Source organism: Telmatherina bonti, assembly GCF_933228915.1.
Source record: "Telmatherina bonti genome assembly, chromosome: 7".
Taxonomy (NCBI): Eukaryota; Metazoa; Chordata; class Actinopteri; order Atheriniformes; family Telmatherinidae; genus Telmatherina; species Telmatherina bonti.
In genome coordinates, this window is record NC_136625.1 from 31,016,613 (window position 1) to 31,039,526 (window position 22,914).

At 37.7% G+C, this 22,914-nt stretch overlaps 1 protein-coding gene across 1 annotated transcript in view; it reads right to left on the bottom strand.

Annotated features, from left to right (window-relative positions):
* Window positions 1-8,553, bottom strand: part of LOC306758193 (ETS-related transcription factor Elf-1-like) — a gene marked incomplete at both ends in the record, with an annotated part of 12,918 nt that extends 4,365 nt beyond the window's left edge. The window contains 5 exons of the mRNA XM_079243425.1: window positions 4,207-4,281; window positions 4,369-4,518; window positions 4,699-4,803; window positions 8,269-8,392; window positions 8,494-8,553. Of these exons, the coding sequence (XP_079099551.1) occupies window positions 4,207-4,281; window positions 4,369-4,518; window positions 4,699-4,803; window positions 8,269-8,392; window positions 8,494-8,553 (514 nt within the window). The remainder of the gene's footprint in view (window positions 1-4,206; window positions 4,282-4,368; window positions 4,519-4,698; window positions 4,804-8,268; window positions 8,393-8,493) is intronic.
* Window positions 8,554-22,914: the final 14,361 nt, after the last annotated feature.

The following is a 22,914-nucleotide window of genomic DNA, read 5'->3' on the forward strand; positions in this document are numbered from 1 at the left end:
AATGCCATCTCTGAATGCACAACATTTCTTAGAAGTAGCAGTAGAAGACCACAGCGAGTGATACTCCTGTCTGCTAAAAAAAAGAAACTGAGACTACAAATCTCACCAAAAGACTCACCAAAAAATGGGAAAAATGTTGCCTGATCATGACTCTCCATTTCAGCAGCTATACTCAGATAGTAGGGTCAGAATTTGGTGGAAAAAAAAAACATAAAAATATGGATCCATGCTTTCTTGGATCAACAGTTTAGGGTGGTGCTGGTGGTGTAATGGTGTCGGGGAAATTATCTTGGCACATTTTAGGCCCATTTGTACTAATGTGGCATGGTTTAACTATCACAGCCTACCTGAGTATCGCTGCTGACCATGTCCATCCCTTTATGAGCACAGTGTAGCATCTTCTGATGGAAACTTCCAGCAGGATGATGCACCATGACACAAAGCTCACATCATCTCCACCATGACAATGAATTCAAGGTACTCCGACAGCCTCCACAGTCTCCAGATCTACATCCAACAGAGCAGCTTTGGGATGTGGTGGAACAGGAGATTCTCGTCATGGTTGCACAGTTGTCAAATCTGCAACAACTGTGTGATGCTGTCATGTCAATGTGGAGCAAAATCTCAGAGGAATGAATGACTGACTGATGACTGAGTGAATGAATTATTCCAACATCTCGTTGGATCTGTGCACTAAGAATTATTCAGGTCTGAAAAGAAAAGGGGGTTTAACCCAGTACTAGCAGGAGTTAATTTTAACATATTATTTCTATCATTTTGATTTTTTATGATTTCAGTCAGACTAACGTGTCCTTTAATTTTTTTTTATTTTTTATTATTAGTTTTGGTAGGATAAACATGATTGTGATTTTTTTTTCAGGTGTCATGCATCCATCCTGAATGGTGGATGATTGAAGGATCCTTTCCATTTTTAAGAAAAATCATACAAACAACATTAATTAACATGGACATGACTCCATTATCCAAGTTTACCACACTTAAATAAATATAGAAGGTTAAACGTGGTGAAAAAAAGGTCAGTTTATTCTTTGACATAAAGAAAGACTGGCCGCAAAGCAATTTGTTTTTGTTGTTAATTTAAAGTAATGTTGAACATAAACCCAAACGATCTCAACAAAAGCTTGGAAATGGATTAACTAATAATGTAAAACACATGATGTGGTGTGATGTTGTGAGTATACACAGCTGCAAATGGCACTGGGTCACAAACCGTCACTGACTGTGGCAAAAGACGTCAAATTTTCAACCGAGACAACAAAGTTGATTTAATGTTCACCATGCAGGTAGAACATAACCCAAAACTGAGTTAAGCTTTTAATATGCATACACCTTAAACCACACTGCAACATCCAGCCAGTTTTAATAGTGCTTTGCAGCAAAGAATGGCTCTTTGTGACACGTGCCCTAGTTTCTAGTAAAGATCCTGAACATGTTGGTTCAAAACAGCATGGCTGCAGATAAAAAAGATATAAAATAAAATAAAAACACTCTTCTGATGTGATGAGGATGTAAAGAAAGGCTTTGGAATTGGCTTGACGCATGACACGAGGAACGTAATCTGGGAATGAGTCAAATATGTGTAACCTCTGCAAAAGGAAATATGACTGAATTGTTCTGTAAGTAACTCAAAGCAGCAACAAAACTGCAGGAGTGTCTCAGAGCAACATTTTATTTCCACTTCTGTATGCATTTTGTGTTTAATACCTGAATATTCATTTTATGTGTATAAAAACTTCACTGCAGCACAATGAAAGACTACAATGAACAGATTTCCCATTACTGTTTTATGAAGCATATTATAGCCTTGCTGTGGTCTCAGTGTGTGTCACACTCATATCCTGCAGAATGAAGGATTTTAAGTATTCCTGCAAAAACCCAACAACACAAAGCCCTCAGAAATGGCACTACGTGATGTTCCATAGTGATTGGGCTACACCACATTGTTCCGTATATTTACCCCCGACAAGAAGGTTATGTTTGTACCTGTTTGTTTGTTTGTTTGTGTTGAAGGGTGACTCAAAAAGTTTTGGACGAATTTTCACAAAATCTTTAGGAGCTGTTAGAAATGTGAAAAGGAAGAACTGATTTAGTTGAGGTGGTGATCCTGTTTTTGCATTACCTTTTTTAAAAACTGATTAACTCACGCTGATCTTTGGCTGCTTGGATTGGATGTCACGCCAAATAAATCTGAAATCTTATAGGTCGAGAGACTGACAGGAAGTCACCACTGTTTACACTGAGCTTCAATAAGGAAGTCTGCTAACATAATTTACATTTTTGATTTTTGATCACAAAAATGTAATAAATTATGAATGTATCATGGTGGAATTCACATACAAAGTTCCCCGGAAAAAAACGCTGCACTTAGCGGCTGGATTTAAAACCTTCGCATAAAAGGTTGCAAATTTTTACACAGGCTTGAATTTTTTAAATTACATTGATTTAATCATGTTTATTAATCCAATGAAAAATGTAAACAAGTCCTCCAGAATTTCACAGCAGTTTTTTTTTTTAGAAGTTTTTTTTTGTTTTTTTTTTTGTTTTTGTTTTCTTGAAAACAGAAAAAACAAACCTTAAACTTATTTTTTACTATTGTATTTATTATACTGTTATTTCCTTTGAATTGTAATTCTGATGTTCCAACACACTATACTGAAATAAACCCACTGGGAGAGTTAAGTGTTCAACTCAATGCTCACATAGCAAGCACAAAAAAAGGAAATACAGAACTATTTTGACTGTTTCATGGTAATTGGGCCATTATAAGATTCTATTATAGTTTTTCCTCTTTGTTCACACATTTTCTGTTGGTGTTTTGAGGTGGTAAAGACGTCCGTCATTTGAAATCTTTCATTTGTCTTCCACACCATGTTGCACATGGTACAAACAGTTTAACTCCACTTTCATGCAGATCATGGAGAAAGCGTCACACACCTTCCTATTGATTTCACACCGCAAAATTACACATTTACCTTGTACACATCCACATGTTTATTAAAAACAAACAGAAACACAAAAGTAAAGTTCATAATTAGAGATATCTGATATTATCAGTTTATATCAATATTAAAAGACAATATTGGAAATTATGGGTAACTTTTACATAACACGCACACATTATATATAAAACTCTTTAGCTAACTAAGTAAAACTGACCAACTATAAGAGATGTTATGAATACTTTTTCTAAATATTTGTTTTGTTTGTTTGGCACAACTCGCGCAAAAAATAATGGTATCGGTTGATATCAGTATCAGAAATTTGGAGCTGGAGAAAATCGGTATAACGCATACTGGTAAAAAAAAAAAGCCAATATCGAACATCTAACATCTCTACTCATGATGTAGTAATATCAGGCAATGTGGAGCATCGCTTTAATTTGTTAAAAGTTCTCACTGGTCAAAACTGCAAGGATGTACAGATTAACAAGGATCAGCTGAATATGTGTTGATAGTTGAGATAGAAACATTGTGAGCTCTTAGAGGGACTGTTTAAAATAGGCCAATTAGCATATAAAAAAGCTGTAAATTTAAGTCCTTCCTCTGACTTTATGTAAATGCCAGTTCCACTAAGACCAAACATTCATTGAACAGATTCTACCAAATGCTTAACTAACAATATATGTGCTACGGGTGGGAAAATCGAATATCTGGATATTTTGCTTGACAATTTTAAAATAGATTTTTTTGGGTTAAAAATGGATTTTTCTTTTGAATAAATAAAAATAGTTCAATATAAAATTGTTGTCATTTTATTGATTTTCTTTTTTTACTTGTCTTCTTGGGCTTTATAGCAGGAGAATGATGGTCTGGCTACTGTGTTGGTTTTTCCTCAATTAAATCAAGAAAAATGACGCGCAAAAAAAAGTTTTGTACATTTTTGTGTGTAATCTACAAAAAAAATCAGCAATATTGGAGAATTGTCAGAATCGCAATTTAAATTGAATCGGCACCAAAAAAATTGAAATCAAATCGGGACAAAAGCATATCTTCACAGCCTTAAACATGTGCAAGTGCAGCAACAGGAAGTTATTTATCCAGAAGCACCTTTTCTAACCGATACTGTCGTCACTAAACAGATTTCAGCTGCATCAGATCAAATCAGAGTTCTCGCAGTAATCATATGGCATCGACTGTATGCGTGCTGCACAACATGAAGCACAGCCTTGGTTATGTTTGGCCTCACCTTTGTTGTATTTGTCCTTCTTTACTGTAATGTTCGGCGTGGGAGACTCTGCCCTTCGATGCCGAGGTCTCTTACCTGCATAAACAACAGTTTAAATTATTTAATGCAATTTAAAAGCCGTATATTCTCATGTGTGCCTGAGAGTAAATCAAAGCTACAAACCTTTCTTCCTGGACTGCAGCTGTGCCACAGGTTTCTCCGTATGCAACGAGTGCCACTGTGGCTGGTCAATAGCTCCCACAACCCCCTCAGCTGACACGGTAACCTGGGTAACGGGAGTAGTTATGACATCACCCAGTGATGGTAAGAAGGCTGCAAGGGGACATAAACAGATTTAATGAAAGAGAACAGCAGTGTGACCATCGTGTCTAAAAATAACATCTCAGAGACAAACAATGCATCAGATAGCTGGAAGGGTTGAAGGGGATTAAGAGAATCTTTACTTGAGGGTATGTGTGAGTAGTGTTGATGCTGTCATGTGCGTGGGCTTACAATAGTGTTGTTCCAGGGAGAGGGTGTCAGCACAGTCCATGTTAAATGAGTCAGCAGCAACAAGTGTCTCCATGGTCTCTTCTTCTCCACTGTCACATAGCTCCACTACAGACCAGAGAGGAAGGAGGAACGTGTTCACAACATTTTAGGAGTGGAGGAGGACGGCACTTAGAGGGAGTTGTGTTATGTGAAAGAAACCCGAGAGAGCTTGACTTTGAGGGATCAATACAGCTAAATTATGAAAACAACCTCACGTCTTTGGACCGCAGACTGAGACTGCTGCTCAACAACAAAGGTCTCACGAGGGAGTTCATTTGCAGTGCTTGAATTTTGCGCTTGGATTTTAATTATTCAGTTCAGGTCCACCGTACTCACTTTCCTGATAACTTTCAATCTTTTATCACACGTTCACAACTTCACAGGCTGTTAATAGAATATTACAGCTGATCTACAGGACTAATAAAAAGCCTGGAGTGACCCTTCATTTCTTTCTGTTTTGCTTTCAAGGACCCAAAACTTCTTGCCATCTTTAAATGTGGTCTTGAACAAAAGTTTTAAAGGTTTTCTGAAGGGCCTTGGTTTCTTTTTCAATGGCGTCATCTGTTTTTTTTTTTTTCACTTTAGTCCTTGTTCTTGACCATTTTCAGAGGAATGTTTTTGCTGAACTTCTCAAAACTAACTTATGTATCACTGAGGCATTGGGCATTCAAAACAGTATGCCTAATGCCTAACAGACAGACAATTAAGCAAAAAACCAATGTCAAAATGTAATCACACACTGTATTATAAGCAGCTCATCATAAACACATCATTTGGTCCATTTTTCTAGTTGCATCTACAAAAAAAGTCAAACAGAACACATGCACACAGATTTGCAAAACAGTATTTTTGCACAACCAAGATAAAAGCAGCATAAGTTTAAAACTTGGTATTTCTCAGCACAGTGTGCAGTGTAAACTTAAAAAAAGTACCAAAACTATACAAGTGGAGGGTTTAAGTATAAAACTTATAAAGAGAGAGAGAGAGAGAGAGGTGCGGGGGGTGGGGGTGGGTTCTTGCAAAGGTCTAATACATGAGATTATTCACGATTAAAATCCATTCTTATAAAAGGAAAACAATGAGAAAAGGAGAGATATGGTAAATGACACGAGAACTTAACTGGTTATCGGTGGCAACAGGTGGGTTTAATCCCCATAAAAGGCTGAACCTCAACATGACAGAAGCAAGGTGGGATCGTCTTGACAAATAACTATTGCTGAGGACTATATAAAAAAGTGAAAGCTTGTGTAAGAGAGTTAAGGTTGTTGAAGAATAAAAGGTCCACATACCAATTATAAATGCAAAAAGACTTGCTTTAGTCTAAAGAAAATCTACATTTTAAACTATATATGTTTCAGTATACAGACATACAGTTGTGCTCATATTTATTCATACCCTTTCATTAAAGTAAGAAAAAAATAGCTGCCTGTAAAATAAGCTGAAATTGACTAAAGTAATAATAAATACAAATTTTATGACAATCATTACATTATTTTCTAATTCTGGTTCAAAAGAAATATTTCTTTTTTAAAAAGCAAACAAATAAGATAATTTATTACATATTACATCACCTATAAACTAATATTTTGTTGAACAATCCTTTAATGTTTCTGCTACAGTCAGGTGTTTTCTGTTCCTCTCAGTCAGACTTCTGCACCTGTTGACAGGTATTTTGTCCCACTGTTCAACAGAAACGTGCTCTAATTTGTCCGGGACCACTTTGGTTTTTTTTTAACTTTCTTTAACTCAATTAAATGAAAAAAACAGTGTCCATTACTAAATTATATAATTTTTTTTTTCTTCAAATTTTAAGTTATTGTTCCTTTTTTAATTCTCCAGTTATTTGAGTGACTGTTGTAAATTCAGCCTTTTCTTTAATGAAAGGGTATGAATACATATCAGCAAAACTGTACACAGACTAGGGGTGGGAATATCGAAACGAAAAATAAAAAAACGGGAATTTTTTTCCTGCACAATTTTAAAATTGATTTTTTGTTAAAGATATATATTTTTTTCAAATAAATAAAAATAATCCATTGTAAATTTTTCTTCCCTTTTTGTTTTACTGATCTTTTTACTTGTCTTCTTAAGCTTTATAGCAGCAGAATGATGGTCTGGCTACTGTGTCCCCCCCCCCCCCCCCCCCTATTTTCCTTTATATATCTATATTATGTAATGTATGTTTGAAAAAAAATCTAAGGAGTCTGAGATTAAGAGGCCTATTTGTTGATAGAAGTACTGAAGATGGAGACGTTTTCACTTGTTCAGCTATTAGTATACTTTGTTATTAGCTATTAGTATGTCTCTTTATGAAAGGCAAAAAAAAAAAAAAAAAAAAAAGGTCAAAAGATCCTTTAGTTATGAATCAGCACTAAATGAGCAAACTATATTTTTTTCTGGATGCATAATATTGACCACACCGTTTGACAGATGACATTATTTCTAATTTAAAGTCAAACCCAACATTTTTTCCCTCTACAAACCTAAAATATAATCTAAAAAAAAAGCGTCTATTGTTTTGGGTGCATGAGGTGGTTTGAAGGCTGTGTGGAGGTGAGCTAAAACAAAACAACCAGCTAACTGCTATCCATCTTTCACACAAACATTGTCTAAACCATACCAGCAACACGCCGCCTTTTAAAAAAAACAAAACAAGTTTACTATAAAACAGAAAGCGGGTTTATGTCTGAATGACTTTTGTCTGAAAGTGAACTGTAAGTGACTGTAAGGCTTCTTCCAACAGCTGTTACCGACAGCGACGTGAACCGAGCCTCGCCATGCTCAACTTCTGCTGCTCCCTGACAACCACAACGACCCTTAACAACCGACGCTGCGGTAAGACTTACTTTTTACTTTCCAGAGGCTTATAGCACGTGTGCTGTAGGTCCGTTAGAGCACGTCTGCATCCTTATATGATTCATTAAGTGTCTTTCACTGGAGCACGACAGGAATGTTTTGTTTCACTTCCTGATTTTTTTTTTCTTTTTTGCAGAGGGTTGTCCATGTGCGAGGGGTGCGACTACGCATGCGCAGGAGATTTCCTTTTTTTTTTTTTTTTATCTTTTCAAAATAATTTTTAATTTATTTATGTTGTAAATTTTTACAAAATAAGAAAAACGCTGATAAAATAGCCTATATAGTAGAGTGAAAGAGACCAGAGGTGTTTCTATTGTTTAGTGTTACAAGTGTGTTTGTCTGTGTACTGAAGGTGGTGTGTGTGTGTGTGTGTGTGTGTGTGTGTGTGTGTGTGTGTGTGTGTGTGTGTGTGTGTGTGTGTGTGTGTGGGTGCACCTGTTTTACTTCATTGATGAGACCAAAAGCTGACTACACACCGACTTATGGGTTCATCTTATAAAGTGGGGACTGTAATTTTGTCCTCACAAGAGCAAATTGATTTTGAGGGTTGGTTTTATTGTCAAATTATGATGTTAAGTTTAGGGTGAATGTAAGAATTAGGCATTAAATTGTGATGCTTAGGGTAAAAGAAGGAATAAACAAGATGTGTGTGTGCGTGTATGTGTGTGTGTTGACCTTTGAGCAGCTGCTGATGATCCTCAATCGGCGAATGTTCACACGATAGACCTGCATATGTCAGCAGGTGTGGATGTGGAACCTGCTCCACAATCACTTCAGGGTAGTCTGGGTGACCCATCAGCTTCAACACAAAATGTCAAGATGTAGAATGAAAACATGTTACAATCTGCAAGACTGCCCCACCTCGGCTTCAACATGCATCGTGGCACAACAATGACTCACCTGCGCCGAGTTGAAATGGTCACTGGCGTATTCAAAGATGAGCTCTGACTGCTGTAACATGGCTGTTTGTCTGGATCACCCACAGAATATAACCTCATGGAAACACCATCACAGCTTCACCACGCAAACTGCTTACAGCAACTGAACCGGCCTGAGGTGCTGTCAACCGTTAGCAGAGCCTCTTTCCGGCAGAGAATTTCTCGATGAACAGCAGATGACTGAGAAGCTCAGGCAGTGGAAGAGGGATGCAAGCGTACTAATTGACCAGAGACACAGTGGCGTCACAGGAAACTCGTGTTCGCTCGCTTTGCTTCAGTTCTTGATGAGGAAGTGGGGGCTGCTGAAATGTCCTGTGGTCGGACTGAAGCTGCCAAAGAAGAACAGAGACAGAGACAAGATAAAAAAAAATAGCATACGGGTCATGGAGTTAGAGGAACGTTACAGGCAAAGCACTGTGAGACCACACCTGCATATCGTGAAAAACACCAGGTTAATAGTTACGAAATCTGCAGAAATAGTTTACATAAACAAATAGGGTCACTCCTTCCTGAGTAAAGAAGATGATAACAGCATCTTAGTCACTGTGACTCTTTAGCACATCATTCGTTAGTGCTTATCTGTCTTCTAAACTGGGCTAAACCAGCAACAGGAAGGAAGTGTTTGCACTGCAGTATATGTCTGGCCTTGTGTGTGTGTGTGTGGGTGGGAGGGTTGTTATGAGCAGAGGGGAGGCAGCTGGTGTTGAACTTGAAACATAAAGTCTTCTCACCGTGTTCGTAGTTCCAGGGTCACATTATGTGGACTCCTCACAACATGAGAGCAGGAGAACAAACTCCTCTTCATTTCTCCCTCCTATTCCTTCCCTTTATGTTGTTTTTCTGTCCCTCTTCTGTTGTTCTTTGGCCAACACAGTACACGTTAATTCCATCAAATTACATTGCCTCCTTTATCATACTTCCCTGCCTGAGCCTACTGCCCATCTAGCTCCTGTTTCTTCAATGTGTGATAATTCCTCATCTTATGGATGTGGGAAGTCGCCGCCTCCTCACAAGTGTCACGTTTAAGCTGTAAACATTGTTGCCACACCTGCACTTACCTCCAGCTCCCTTTATTCTTAAGATTATGCCAGTATTTAGATTTTGTATGCAATAGATCTTGCACTGTGGACAAATCGCTTCCAGGGAATTAGTTGTAATCTCTCCCACAGCTCCTACATTTAAAACCCATTAATCCTCAGTTACCTCGACAGGCTTACAATTCCTGTTTTGTTTTTTTTCTTCTTCCTTTCTCTCTCATTCTTTTTTTTTTATACGCCATGCCAAAGTAAGGGAGAGTTCATTTCTTTGCTTTTGTGCATGTGGGAGATAGAGGCACAACATGTTTGGGTCAGTTATCACACAGGAAGCACAGCTCAGTTAGGAGGAACCGCTTCCTGAGTTCTTGTGCCAAACCACTGGCAGCATCTCTGCCAGCAGTGGCCTCTTTGCTTTCAGCTTCCTCTTGTGTCCACAGTTGTTTGGCTCTCAATGATTTCACCTGGACCTGAGTGATATGGAGAGGAACTGACTCCCAAAAGCAAAATAATAATAAATTAAAAAAAAGACAAATAAAGCTCTTTTGTGATCATGTGCAAACCCGACTGACTATTGACTGGAGCAGGAGCTGGCAGTAAATTTAGCATCCGTAAGGAAATATGCTTATCTTTGATTTTAGGCTGTTTAAATGAGAAATGTTGGTACTATGAGGTTTAACGATTTTGCCCTTTTATATTTTGCATTGTTTTCAGAATCTTTTTGGACATTATATTTTTTTGTTTGACTATTTTGTTTTTCTCAGTTTACTTTTAACAAAATAAATAACTAAAATCTTGATTTTTTTTTTTCATACATTTGTTCCTTTATTTCCTGTGAAGATTTTGTGCGATATCCCATGCTTACTTCTGATAGGGGGTTGAATCAAAGAAAAAATTTGATGCAATCTATGTGTTTCCTGAACTAAGCAATTAATTTTACATCAACTGGCTTACGTGATCATGTGGTATTATGAACTGGACTATAGTGGATTATACATTGAATATAACTGTTTCTGTTTTACGCCTTGAAATTACTTTTTTTATTTGTGCTATACAAATAAAGATTCATTGAAAATAGAACATAAAGAATCATTAACTATAGTCTTTAACTGAATTAAATCTTGGGTTTAAAATAAATTTTCCCATAAGAATAGAATTGAGTGATTAGTTAATTATTTACAACTCAGATTTGAAAATATTGCAAATGATAATGAATTTAGATTTTGAACCTGATAGCAGCTCAACAGGGTCAACAGAAGTCTACTAATGATTCTCACGATAAAGCCATGTCACAGCAAACTAGGTTAGCTGGAAACAGGTCAGCAATGTTATTCAGTGTAAAGTGGGCATCACAGAGGAGCTTTCAGGAAAATTTCATCACTCTGTGAAACTGTGCCGGCAAACGGACCCTTCCTTGGAAGCCATTTTTGTGCAGTAAAATAAAGGAACAATTCTAAAATAGACCTTTTTCTTTTTAAAGTTTAACCAGTGTATTCATTTTCTTTTGTTTATCTGGGACTGGCACAGGAGGGGCACCAACCTGAACGGAGAGCATCATATCTTCAGCTACATCCTCCAGCTCTCCTTTGGGACATCAAAGTGCCCCCAAGTCAACACGGAGATATGATCTCTCCAGGAGGTGGATTTGTTCAGAGGCATTTTTTTTTTTGTGCAACGTGTCTGAAACATATCCTCTGGGAGGCACTTTGAAGCCAGCCAAAGCAGATCCTTGAATCACCTTAACTTCTTTCTATGGAAACGAGCTACAACTTTACTCTGAGACCTTCAGCAGCCCATTTCCACTGAGTGGTGCGGTTCGGGCCAGGGCATATGGTTGGTAATGGTCAGGTGAATGTTTTTATAGCCAGTTCAACTCCCACTAAGTAGGGCTTTAGTCAAAATACCTAGCATGGCATTACATGAGTGCAACAAAGCAACATGACAGAACTAACAACAAAAATGTTGTTAGTCCTTTTATAATCTTTTCAATGTGGAGTGAACAATGAAGCGAAACAGCTGAACTACTGTGCTCTATTTAACTCTTGGACTCGCTTTTGTCACGGGAAGTGGCATTTTTCTGTTCCCCAATCAACAGACACCAATAGTTCCACTCTAACCGAACTATTTTCCTGTGAACCTACAACTGGGGCCTAGAAATGGTACAGTTCTATTGGGATGTATGGGCCCTTTTTATATTGGAAATACACAAAATAGTGGACTGTACCATACTGACAGTGTGCTGCTTCATGAAAACCAGGAATTTGTGTGAGGCCAGCCATCCTGGGAGGACCCTGATGATAGCCATTTATTCTTATTCTTGTAAGCATTATTCAGGGTTGGAGCAATAAAACAGGTAAAATCACAGTTTTGTATTTTTGCTCAGCTGTTTTTCACCATGACTGACCTGATCAGTGTCCCCATCACAGTAGAAGCTGCAGGAGTATCACATTCTGTCCTACTCTGATTCGCAAACAAGGCCCCAAGATACTTAAACTCCTCCACTTAAAGGAGTGACTCACTCCCAAACAAGAATTTCTGACTTGAATGTGCTGACTGTCATTCTGGCGTCTTCATACTTGTCAGCAAACCACCACAGTGCCGACTGCAGGTCTCTGCTCAATGAGGCTGGGAGGCCCACATCATGTGCTGGAGCAAAGATACAAGCAGACTTAAAAGGTTTCTTGGCTGCATCTTGAAAATTTTTCCATAAAATTCATGAAAAGAATCACATCTTACTTCTGTACAACAAACAGGCCTCCTCATTGTTTGTCCTTAAATCTCTTTATAACCCACCTATTCTCTTTTACACTTTGAGATGTTGACTTTGTGATTTTATGTATTTCAATTTGTTTAGATCAATTCAAACATTAGTGTTTTATTATTTTTATTTAACATTTCTATTTGTCTGCGATGGACTGGCGAGCTGTCCAGGGTGTACCCTGCCTTTCACCCAAAGACTACTGGGATAGGCTCCAGCTTCCCCGCAACCCTGAATTGGATTAAGCGGTTAGGAAAATGAATGAATGAATATTTATTCGTCTCTACTGCACTTTGATCCACTGTGACTTTTTTCAAGTGCTTTATAAATAAAGTTGGATGGGATTAGAATCAGTTAGAAAGGGTCCAACATCAACTTGAAACAAGTCTAAAAAACAGACTGTTCTGAGAACCAAGCCCCGACGTAGCTGTACAGCAACTGGTTAGCAGTAAACCCAGTATATTCCATTCTCCTGAAGCATGACAAATATGCTCAAAAGCCTTTTGTAATTCCACAAAATACATGTTTGGTCGGACATAATCCCTCCAGTATCCTTGTCAGGGTAAAAAGTCTGTATAAAACCCAGATGAAAGGTTCCTTCTAACTCTCAGGTTCAACTTACAAACTCAACTCACAAGCACCTTGGCATAAATTTTACATGGGAGGCTGAGAGCAAAATCCCTTTACCGACTGGTTTCCCTTATTAAAACGAAGGAATTCCCCACTTACTCTGGGCTAAGAAGGGGAGACAACCTTTGGCTTCTTATCAAAAATGACTTGAAAGTCTGCATATTTGATGGTATGGGGGTGCATAAAAGCCCTTGTAACGAGAGACAGCACATTTGTGATTGCAGCATTAATGCTGCATGATAAATGCAACTTTTGGAGCATCATTATACTTTGATTAAATAAGATCTCAAGAAAAAGGCAAGTGGACTTCTTAATCTTGATTCTTGAATAAGGCTAACCTTTCATCTGAAAATGCTTCTTCAGTTAAGGCAGTGCAGAAGTAAACAAACCATTTGGATGAGAAGTAAAACATCTTCAAGAACCAGGATAAAGAAATCCAGTTGCAAATTCAACAGTTTAGGAGTGTTACAAGTTGTGTTAGTGAGAAGCAGCATCATGTGACTAGGACTTTTTCCAAGGAAGGTTTCGCTTGTTTCAACAAGAAAAGACAAACATTATTCAGCATCAGTTACTACAACATGGATCTTTAGTCATCCACTGAGAATATTTGGTTTTATCACATAGTCAAATAAGAATGATGAGTCAATAAGCCCCCAAACCAACAAATGACCTAAATTTAATATAAGCTAGAATAGACAGAAAACCAAATACTTAAACTGGACATGCCATTCTCATTTTCACTTAATAAAATCTTACCGGGTGCACATCTAGATTAGCTTTGCACCCATCATAACCCTAAACAGGTTATAACTATTTATATATAAAAAAAAAAGGAGCACTTTCTCCTGAGGGAAGCCTCTGCCTGATCACAAGAGACTTTGGACAAGTGTATTTTGAAATGTTGAATACCATGTGTCTTGTGAAGGGCACTGGGCCAAGGATGATAGCATAACCGGTCAGGTAGGTCCGAAACAAAGGAGAACCTTAACTGAACATGTTCCCTTTTCAAGCCTGACACCTCAAACACTGCTGCATTTATACTATATCTTTACTTACTATCTTTTTAACTGGTTCAGTGTTGCGAAAAGTGGAAAAATGCCTGCTGAAGTGGAAAACATTGATTGCCAAGCACTGTAAAGGTGATGATGCTTGCACAACGTCCCACTGCTACTCATGGCTAAGTTGCTAATGGCTTTTCTTCACACACCGAAATCCATTCATTTGTCTAATGCAGGGACGCCCAAGTTCAGTCCGCGAGATCTACCATCCTGTAACTTTCAGATGAGGCCTTGTCCAATCAAATAACTGTCTCATTATTACCAGGCCTCCGCAGAGCTGAATGACATGAAGAAGAAGGAATTCAGTTATTTGATTCATGTGTGTTGGATGAGGGTTGCATCTAACAGCTGCAGGATGGCAGATCTGGAGGACCAAACTTGGGCACCCCTGCTCTAATGGCACATGTAGAAAGAAAATCCAGACAGGAGAAAGAAAAAAACAAAAAAAAGAAAATCCAGACATTTTGCTGGTCGAAAACAAACAAACAAAAAACAATGCAAATCTCTGAATCTTTTAAAAAAAAACTAAAAATGAGCAACTCGCCCTCACAAGCAAACACAAGAACAACAAAAAGAAAAGAAAAAGAACACTCAAATAAAACAATAAATAAAAAATACATGTGAAGAGGTGCAATTTTCCTGTAGACTATCTCACCAAGCAAAATTAAGGTGCCATGGTCTGAGAAACTGCAGTGAATCACTAATATATTGCGGCACAAAAGCCTGTACGTGTCGGACAACTTGCACGTTTTAGCAAAATGAATAAAGAATTTGACCTTACAAAGAGATCCGGAAACGATGGCATGATTGTGGACAGACTGCTAAAAGAAAACAAAAATCTTGCAAGAGTTTGAACTAAATCTACTTTCTTTATAATACAACCTATAGAGCAGGGCTCTCCAACTCCGGTCCTCAAGAGCTACAATCCTGCAGCTTTTAGTGTTTCCCTGATATAAATAATAAGGTTCTCCAACAACTTGTTGTCATCTTCAGCACCTGCTGGTAATGGCCATTGGTCTGGGTCTGGTGTGTTGAAGAGGGGACTGGAGTTGGTGTTGCTCTGGAGCATTTGTACGTACCTCTTTGTGTTTTAGCCTTGGGTGGTGTGTTTAGGGTAATAATACATGTTTTGTTCAGAAAGTAAAACTTGCAATGGATCCTTTGGCCTTTTAATATTAGAGGTCTTCCAACTGGGAGCTTTGAGGACAGATTGTGCAAAATTATGCCAAGCAATTTTTAATTTTTGAGCAGAGGCCAAACAACAGGCAAATGACTCAAAGGGCTAAACAAAAGATTATTATGATGTTCAATCTTTTTTTTAAGCTATTTTAATTAAATGCATTGTTTATATGGCTTGGAATTCAGTGTATGCTCTTTAGGTTTATGCTTCCATCGTTTTGTAAACAGTGCTGCAGCAAAGCAAGCTGCCTTGCTTGTGCTCGAGTACACAGTACAAAACAAAAGGAACATAGCTTCCATTTTAATTTTCATATCAGTAAACAGGACAGAAACAGGGCTCACTGGTGCGACATCACAACCCAACAGGACACCTCAATCAGTGTCATTTCTTCCTTTGAATGGCAGCCACCACCACCCACCACTGCACCATGCACATATGTTCATTGTCGGTGTGCCCTGCAGCCGGCTACTCCCATAGAGGACTCTTCAACTATTGAGCCTTTGTTCATCAGTAGTCTGGTCACATAGGTTTGTCTCTGTGGCCCCAGTACTGGGATCTGAGTCTGTGAAGTGGCTGCCAGGCCCCTAAGGACACTGATAAGCCCCCCCACCCCACCCCATAACATTCATTCCCCAGTTTACATGCCTGTGTGTATGAGACAGAGTCAGAGACAGAGATAGAAAGAGCACGGGTGTTTTTGACAGAAAGGGGCAGAAACTCTGAGTGTGTGTATGTGCATGTGTGTGTGTTAATGTGTATGTGAACTAAGCCAGGCTGATAACAGTATAGCAAGTGAGGGAGCAGCTGATAAGCCCGTCTTGTTGCTTGGGGTAACCGGGTCTTGTTAAATGAATACAGTGTTGTATATGTGCATGTGTGTGTGTGTGTGTGTGTGTGTGTGTGTGTGTGTGTGTGTAAAGAGAGCAGGAGACTGAGAGTCCGAGTTAGAGTGGAGGTGGTCGCAGCACTTTTTAAAAAATTTTTTACAATCTTCCTGGTTTGTGTGCATGTGTGAGCGCTTCAGCTGCCACTGAAAATAAATCATTTAAATGTATTTTTCTAAATACACATTCTTTAGCTCAGTGTTTAAGCAACTTCTAACAACTATTTTCGGAAAGTTTGAATCTCTGGAAAAGTACTTTCACTTTCCCTTCAGCACATGTGATCCCACGTCAAGACACTCAAAGATCTACGCATACTCTGGTGTTACTTTAAGTATTTCTGCTGGTATTGCTAAAAATGATATTTTTAAATGGAAGAAGAAGTGTACTTACCTTGTTTTTACGACCTGTGTCTGCATGTGACAGGGCAGCAGGATCCTGGACAGGAACGGAAATTGCTCTTGTTTGGCAAACAGCCTTCATCTGCTTACAGACCTGGGATCAGTTTCCCCTGGTGAGTTTCCCCGTCACCATCCAGAGTGAAACACAGACTTAAGATCAGTGTAAAACCTTCTTTTTTTTTCTCTCCCACAGAGTCCGACCCCTCCAACCTGTCATGTGAAATCTGATTGGCTACCTGTGTTGTTAGTCGTGGTAACCCATAGTGACCATTGTCAGTGCGGAGCAAATGTAAACACAGGTTTATTTGCAATGTAAAGCAGCAGAGAGCTAAGCAACCTATCTGCAAACAGACAAGTAGTCATGTGAAGAGGGAGACATAAAGGACATGATGAGCTCCCTAATTATTATAAAAAATCAAGATAAAAAATGTAAAAGAAGTTGCAAGGTTAATGTTATTGTACAAGGCAAAAGATTAACTTGGATAAATTCACATTAAGGGTATGGACTAAAGAGCACAAAAGCTTGCACATGGACTAAAGAGAGGTTTGCACTTTATCCAGTCCCTGATGCTCCCTAGTGGTAGATCTCTGCACCAACGCACCTTAAAAGGAGCCCCATTCAATCCTCCTCTTTTGTTAAAAAAATCAGAGAACATAGAAACGTTTAAGGGTCCGCAGAAGGTCTCGAGTGTTTCTTGGAAACCAACAACTCTCTTGTGAGAACAGCTATGGGCCCTCTGCAGGCAGCCTCGCTGTCTCTGTACAGGATTGCATAAATAAAGTCTTCCGCAAGTGGCATCACTAAAATCATCATATCTGTAGATAAAAATCAGAACATCACTGCTGAATGTGTGCTGCTGTTGTCGCAGCCTTGCTAAGCAACAAGCTGCGCTCCATGTGAGATGTTTTCAGACTGGATACCAACTTCTTGCACAAAGATCACAAAGTTGTGTGCCAAATTTTTGAACTACCTCTTATTTATTTAAATGTTGCCGGCAAAATGTTTACACGGTTCAAACAGGCTAATTCATTTCTTTATCTTGACAAATCCATCCTTTGTTTTCTTGGGATCATAAGATGACTATTGTGAGCTCAAAAATATGTGTTCTGCAGTCTTGATGATTAATTTTGCCATTTGGTGCCATTGTCCTGCAGTGGGCTGGCGACCTGTGCAGAGTGTTCCCCAACTCTCACCCAATGATTGCTGGGATAGACTCCATGTCACATGTGTGGTGGAGGTGTGGACCCAAAATGACAGGAGCCAGAGATGCAGAATCTAGACGTTGTAATTGAAGATCACTGAACTAAAGGCGCCCTGGCGATCTGTCCAGGGTATACCCTGCCTTTGGCCCAAAGACTGCTGGGATATGCTCCAGTTTCCTGGTGACCCTTCGTTGGATTAAGCAGTTAGGATAATGAATGAATGAACCAAAGGCAAGCAGACATAGAAAGGCTAACAGAACTAAACACACACAATGGACCAGCAAACAGAAGTAAAACCGAGGACCATAAATGCTGTGGAAGCAGAACAAGACACAGATGTTATCTATCAACTGGTGGAGTCCAGGTGAAAACTAATGAACGAAAAAACAAAACAGGAAACAAAACACAAGATGAAACATACCATGACACTCCAGCTACCCGCGACCCTGAATTGTGCCTAGCTGTTAGGAAAATGAATGGTACCATTGTCCTGACAGTAGGGGAGGATTTATAATGATAGGTCAGGACTTATATATGTCATCCTGTTTAATGCTCTGAGTTTATTAAGTGTCAGCTCTTGAGAGCAGTCTGTGACATCAGTTAAAACTCCTTCTCTCCTGCTTCTCACTGCCATTCAGACTATTATGGAGGACATCATGTTTGGAGTTTGAAAAAAAATTAACTTCATTCGGCCAAACCAATAAAATATATCCAGCTGTTATCTTTAGAATAAAATCCTTATCTCATGATAACAACAATGTAACCATAACGATAACGAGTGATTAAAGATCCATTTTATAACAATATTACATAGTGCTGCTTCTGAATTGTTTCAGTGACACGCTGACATTTATTATGCACATTACTGGAGCGTCGTTGTCCCGCAGCATCCCTGGGCTGAGAAACCACACTTCAAAACATTGTGTTCCAGCCTGCAGCATCACATGGCAGTGTTGTTTTGTTTTGTGGCACTGTGTCATACACCCGCAACAGAATATCAACACACTGGCTGTTTTGGTTGAACACCATGACTGATTCAGCAAAGAAACCCAAGACGACATTGTGGGCAAAAGGGAGGGGGGAGCAAAAGGAGTCTTTGTGACAGAGCAAGAAAAAAGACAAGAGTCAACATTGATGGATTTTTACCAGTTTGACAGAACTCAGAGAAGAAACAAGAAGTGAGATGAATTAGCTCATAGTTCATCCTGTTTAATCCAGGGCGCCACAGTGTGGCAGTTTGCAATAGTCACGCTGCTTTAAAGCTGCTTTTATGTTTGGTTGCTATATGTCTCCATAACACTGCTTTATTACTTGCAAGGTGCAATTTTTAAAGCTTAAATGATTCATTGGTCTGTCAAAGAAATCACAAAAAAGCATTGAAAGAAAAAAAAAAAATTTAAAAAAACAGCAGCTAATGTCTAAAGAATACTTTCAGAACATCTGGGGGAACTCAAGGTCAAGGAACATTTTCAGAAAATTATAATAAAATGTGACTTTTTAAGCAAATTATAGAAAATAAAGGCCAGATCAAAACCTAATTTCATTTTTACAAGATCTTAATTTATAATCTCAAATAATACAATTTGGTTTTGTTGTCTTTACATTTAGTTTTAGTACCTGAAAATCAGTAGTAAATTACTGAAATAAATTCTTATCCCAGACTTTTCCAGCCCTTTAACTTGTTCCAGCTCCTTGCCATAGCAGTGGGTGGGGTTTGACCGATAAGCCAGAGTAAAGCCAACCTCTGCAGCAGCTGAGCTTCAAGAATGTGCTGGTTTGGCCCCAAAATAGGGTTCATTCCCATGATGTTTTTATGAAGTAGCAGAGAGCTGGGCTTGATTAGTGCAACATGGGCTTGCATGCGTGTGTGACAGAGAGGATAAGAGCGTTATCATTTTGAGGTAACTCAGTGGAGCTCAGATCATTTACAAACAAGTCATGGCTCTGAAAAAAAGAGTCTTTCATTTATATTTGCGATGACATCCATGTATGCACGTCCATTATCATGAGGCTCAGCTTAGTTCTGCAGATAATTTACATGCAGTCTGCAAAGCTGACATGATTAGAGTCTGCACAATAATAGCAGAGAGGGGGACAAAAAGGGGGTGGTGATATAATTCTACTTTAGACTGATGAAACTGGTGGGGGAAGAGCAGAGAAATGTCTTTTATCATGTCTTTCACTGCTCCTTCACATTGTACTTCAGCCTTTTTTTTTTTTTTTTTTTGTAAAATGAAGTAGTTACATCACTGTAAGAGTTTTGATCCCTTCATGATTCATTCATTTGTTCGTGACCACGTGCAAGATCACAACCCTGTCTCTGTTTTAGGGGATTTTTTTTAAGTGCTTATTGTTGCATGTTATTAAAAACCTCGTCAGATCAAGATATGAAGATGGCACTACAGTGGTTAACAGTAATAAAATATATTTATTTATTTCTAAATGATCTAAAAGTCCATACCACCATTAACAAATGTGTGATCCTTTGCCAGATTTCTGTTTTTCTTTCCTCACCAGGATGTGTATGGGAATGAAAATAGTGCTTAAAACCACATAGTTTCATCAGCGTTTTGTTTTGATTTTATTGTAATGCATAAACAGTGGCTGATCTTAAATATACTTTTCTTAGAAAAAAAAGTTTTCATATCATTAGATATAATGATTGATGTAACAGCTGTGATGTCACCTGCAAGTTTACCTGCTGTTTTAGTACTTCAGCCGTCGCCATCTTGGTTTTTTTTTTTTTTTTCCATCTTGGTTTTTGACATCGCATATGGTTTTTGAGTCCCTGTGAGGCCAAAACTTATGTGGCAAAATGAAAACAAGAAGTTTGTGTCTCTGGTAGTTACTGAGTGCCACACGGCACAGCTTCTTTAGCTTTTTACTTTGCATGGCAATTGTGAAACACGTGATCTACTCAAGGTAATTTCTAATTAAGTGAACACCATTTAATTTTCCTTTGCAACTTAGGATGTCTGTCAACTTTCCCCAACACTCATGTAAACTTTTGAGCATGAGAAAAGTATTAAAAGCCAAATAACTGGCAGAATAACAGATCCAGACACTGAAAGTGGTTTAGAATAAAAGGCCCTGGATTTTAATCCTTTCCTCACGCTCAAGTGCTTCCTTCCACGAGCACCGGTGGTTTGAGGGATACCTGCAACACAGCTGTCATCTCTTTTCCTTACTCATGCAAACTTTCCTTTATTCTCTATTCTGATCATAAAATGTATCATCATTTTCCAAATTCAGATACATTTTAATCTGAATAAGGTTTGAAACTAAACTTAGCATAAAAAGTAATAAAATTGTGTTGATCAAATATTTCTTTGTTGCAAATATTCCTGGCAATACATCTTTTTACTTTTAAAACTTCAAGAAACCATTAAACCCTATAAAAATCATAACCAAACATAAAAGTATAAAAACAGATCATATTTGATATATACAGTTTCTGAGACATTTTGCATTCATTTATGGCAGAAACTTTGCTCAAAACCCATCAGAAAGCAGATGATTACACTACAATAATTTTGACCTATCACATTTTAATTAATAGTAAAAATAAAAATAATGGTAATAGTAATAATTAATTGTTAAAAAAAAATCCAGATGTTGTTAAAGTGGCTCTATGATGCTATTTATAGTTTTCTGAGCTTTCTACAGTGTTATAGTGTTGAATACTCATCAGACAAATGAGCGGCGCCATTTTTTTCCATCACCTGAATGCATGTTTGAGTTTTCCAGCACTCGCTACGTTTGGTTTTCATGGCGACAGAAATAATTAATTTTCTAGAGTTTTCCCACAGGGGAGGGACTCAGTGATTGGTATCTACTCTAGGTTGTGCAGTTCATTAGAAGAAAGCCACGCCCACCTTCGCTGCTCAGTTTCACTCCTCCTGGCAGTTGACCAATCAGACACATAGGGTGGAGCTTTCTCTGTTAGCTTGTTTCTGGCAGAGACTGATCTGAGAGGATCAGTACAAAATTAATAAATAATTTTTGTGAAAAATGCTTGATTAATGCTTGCCCTTTTGGACTTGCATATTAAAATGAATTAGACTGAAATGTGCACAATAGAGTCACTTTAAAGGCCGATTAGAGACTTAAAATATTGGACTTGTCTGCTCAGTTGTTCTTATGTTGGACTTTAAAGAGTTAAAGCGCGATACAAGAAAAATTGGTAAGAAAATTCAGGTTTTAAAATCTGAAGTCTCTATTTAGTCTTTTAACAAAAAACATTAAAATAATTTTTAGATATTAAGCATATATTAAACATCTATTACAATGACACAATAATTATGTCATGTCACACACCACAAATACACACTGACATACTGTAAGAACTGTAAGACTTTACAATAACGATACAAATGATTCAATAAACTAATGCATAACTTATGAATAACTAATACATTCATCAGTCCAAAATCTATAATGAATTTCTGTTGTTTATCATGAACTGTGAATTATATAAGTGTTGATTCATGTGATTACTTCAAACTAATTAGACCATCAGTTGGATATTAATTTAATGTTAATCCATACAAAACATATCAAAACATGACAGATTTGCCAGTTTAGACCAAAATATATAATTAAGTTGCATGTCATTGACACTTTTACATAAGATAAGCTTAAATAAGTTAACGTAAGTATGCATACACACACACACACACACACACACACACACACATATATATATATATATATATATATATATATATATATATATATATATATATATATATATATATATATATATATTTTCTTTTCAACTGTCATAGTTTTTAGCCCTTTAATGCTGTGTATATATATATATATATATATATATATATATATATATGTATATATATATATATATATATATATATATATATATATATATATATATATATATATATATATATATATATATATATATATATATACATATATATACACAGCATTAAAGGGCTAAAAACTACGACAGTTGAAAAGAAAATGCTTTTGTGGGAGTGTTAATTTTGGGCTATGCCCAAGACAAACTTGCCACATTTTATCTGCCATTGCCTAACTGATCCAGTATTGACTTTTGTTTGGTGTAATTTATGGGACTGGATGAATCAAGTGTGAGGAATTTCAGCCCCAGGTGCCACCTCAGTAATAGTCAATCAAATTAATACAAATATCCCGTGTCCCTGGATAAACCTCAGATGTTAAAGTGCAGGTGAATGTGACGTGTTGGTATCCATCAAA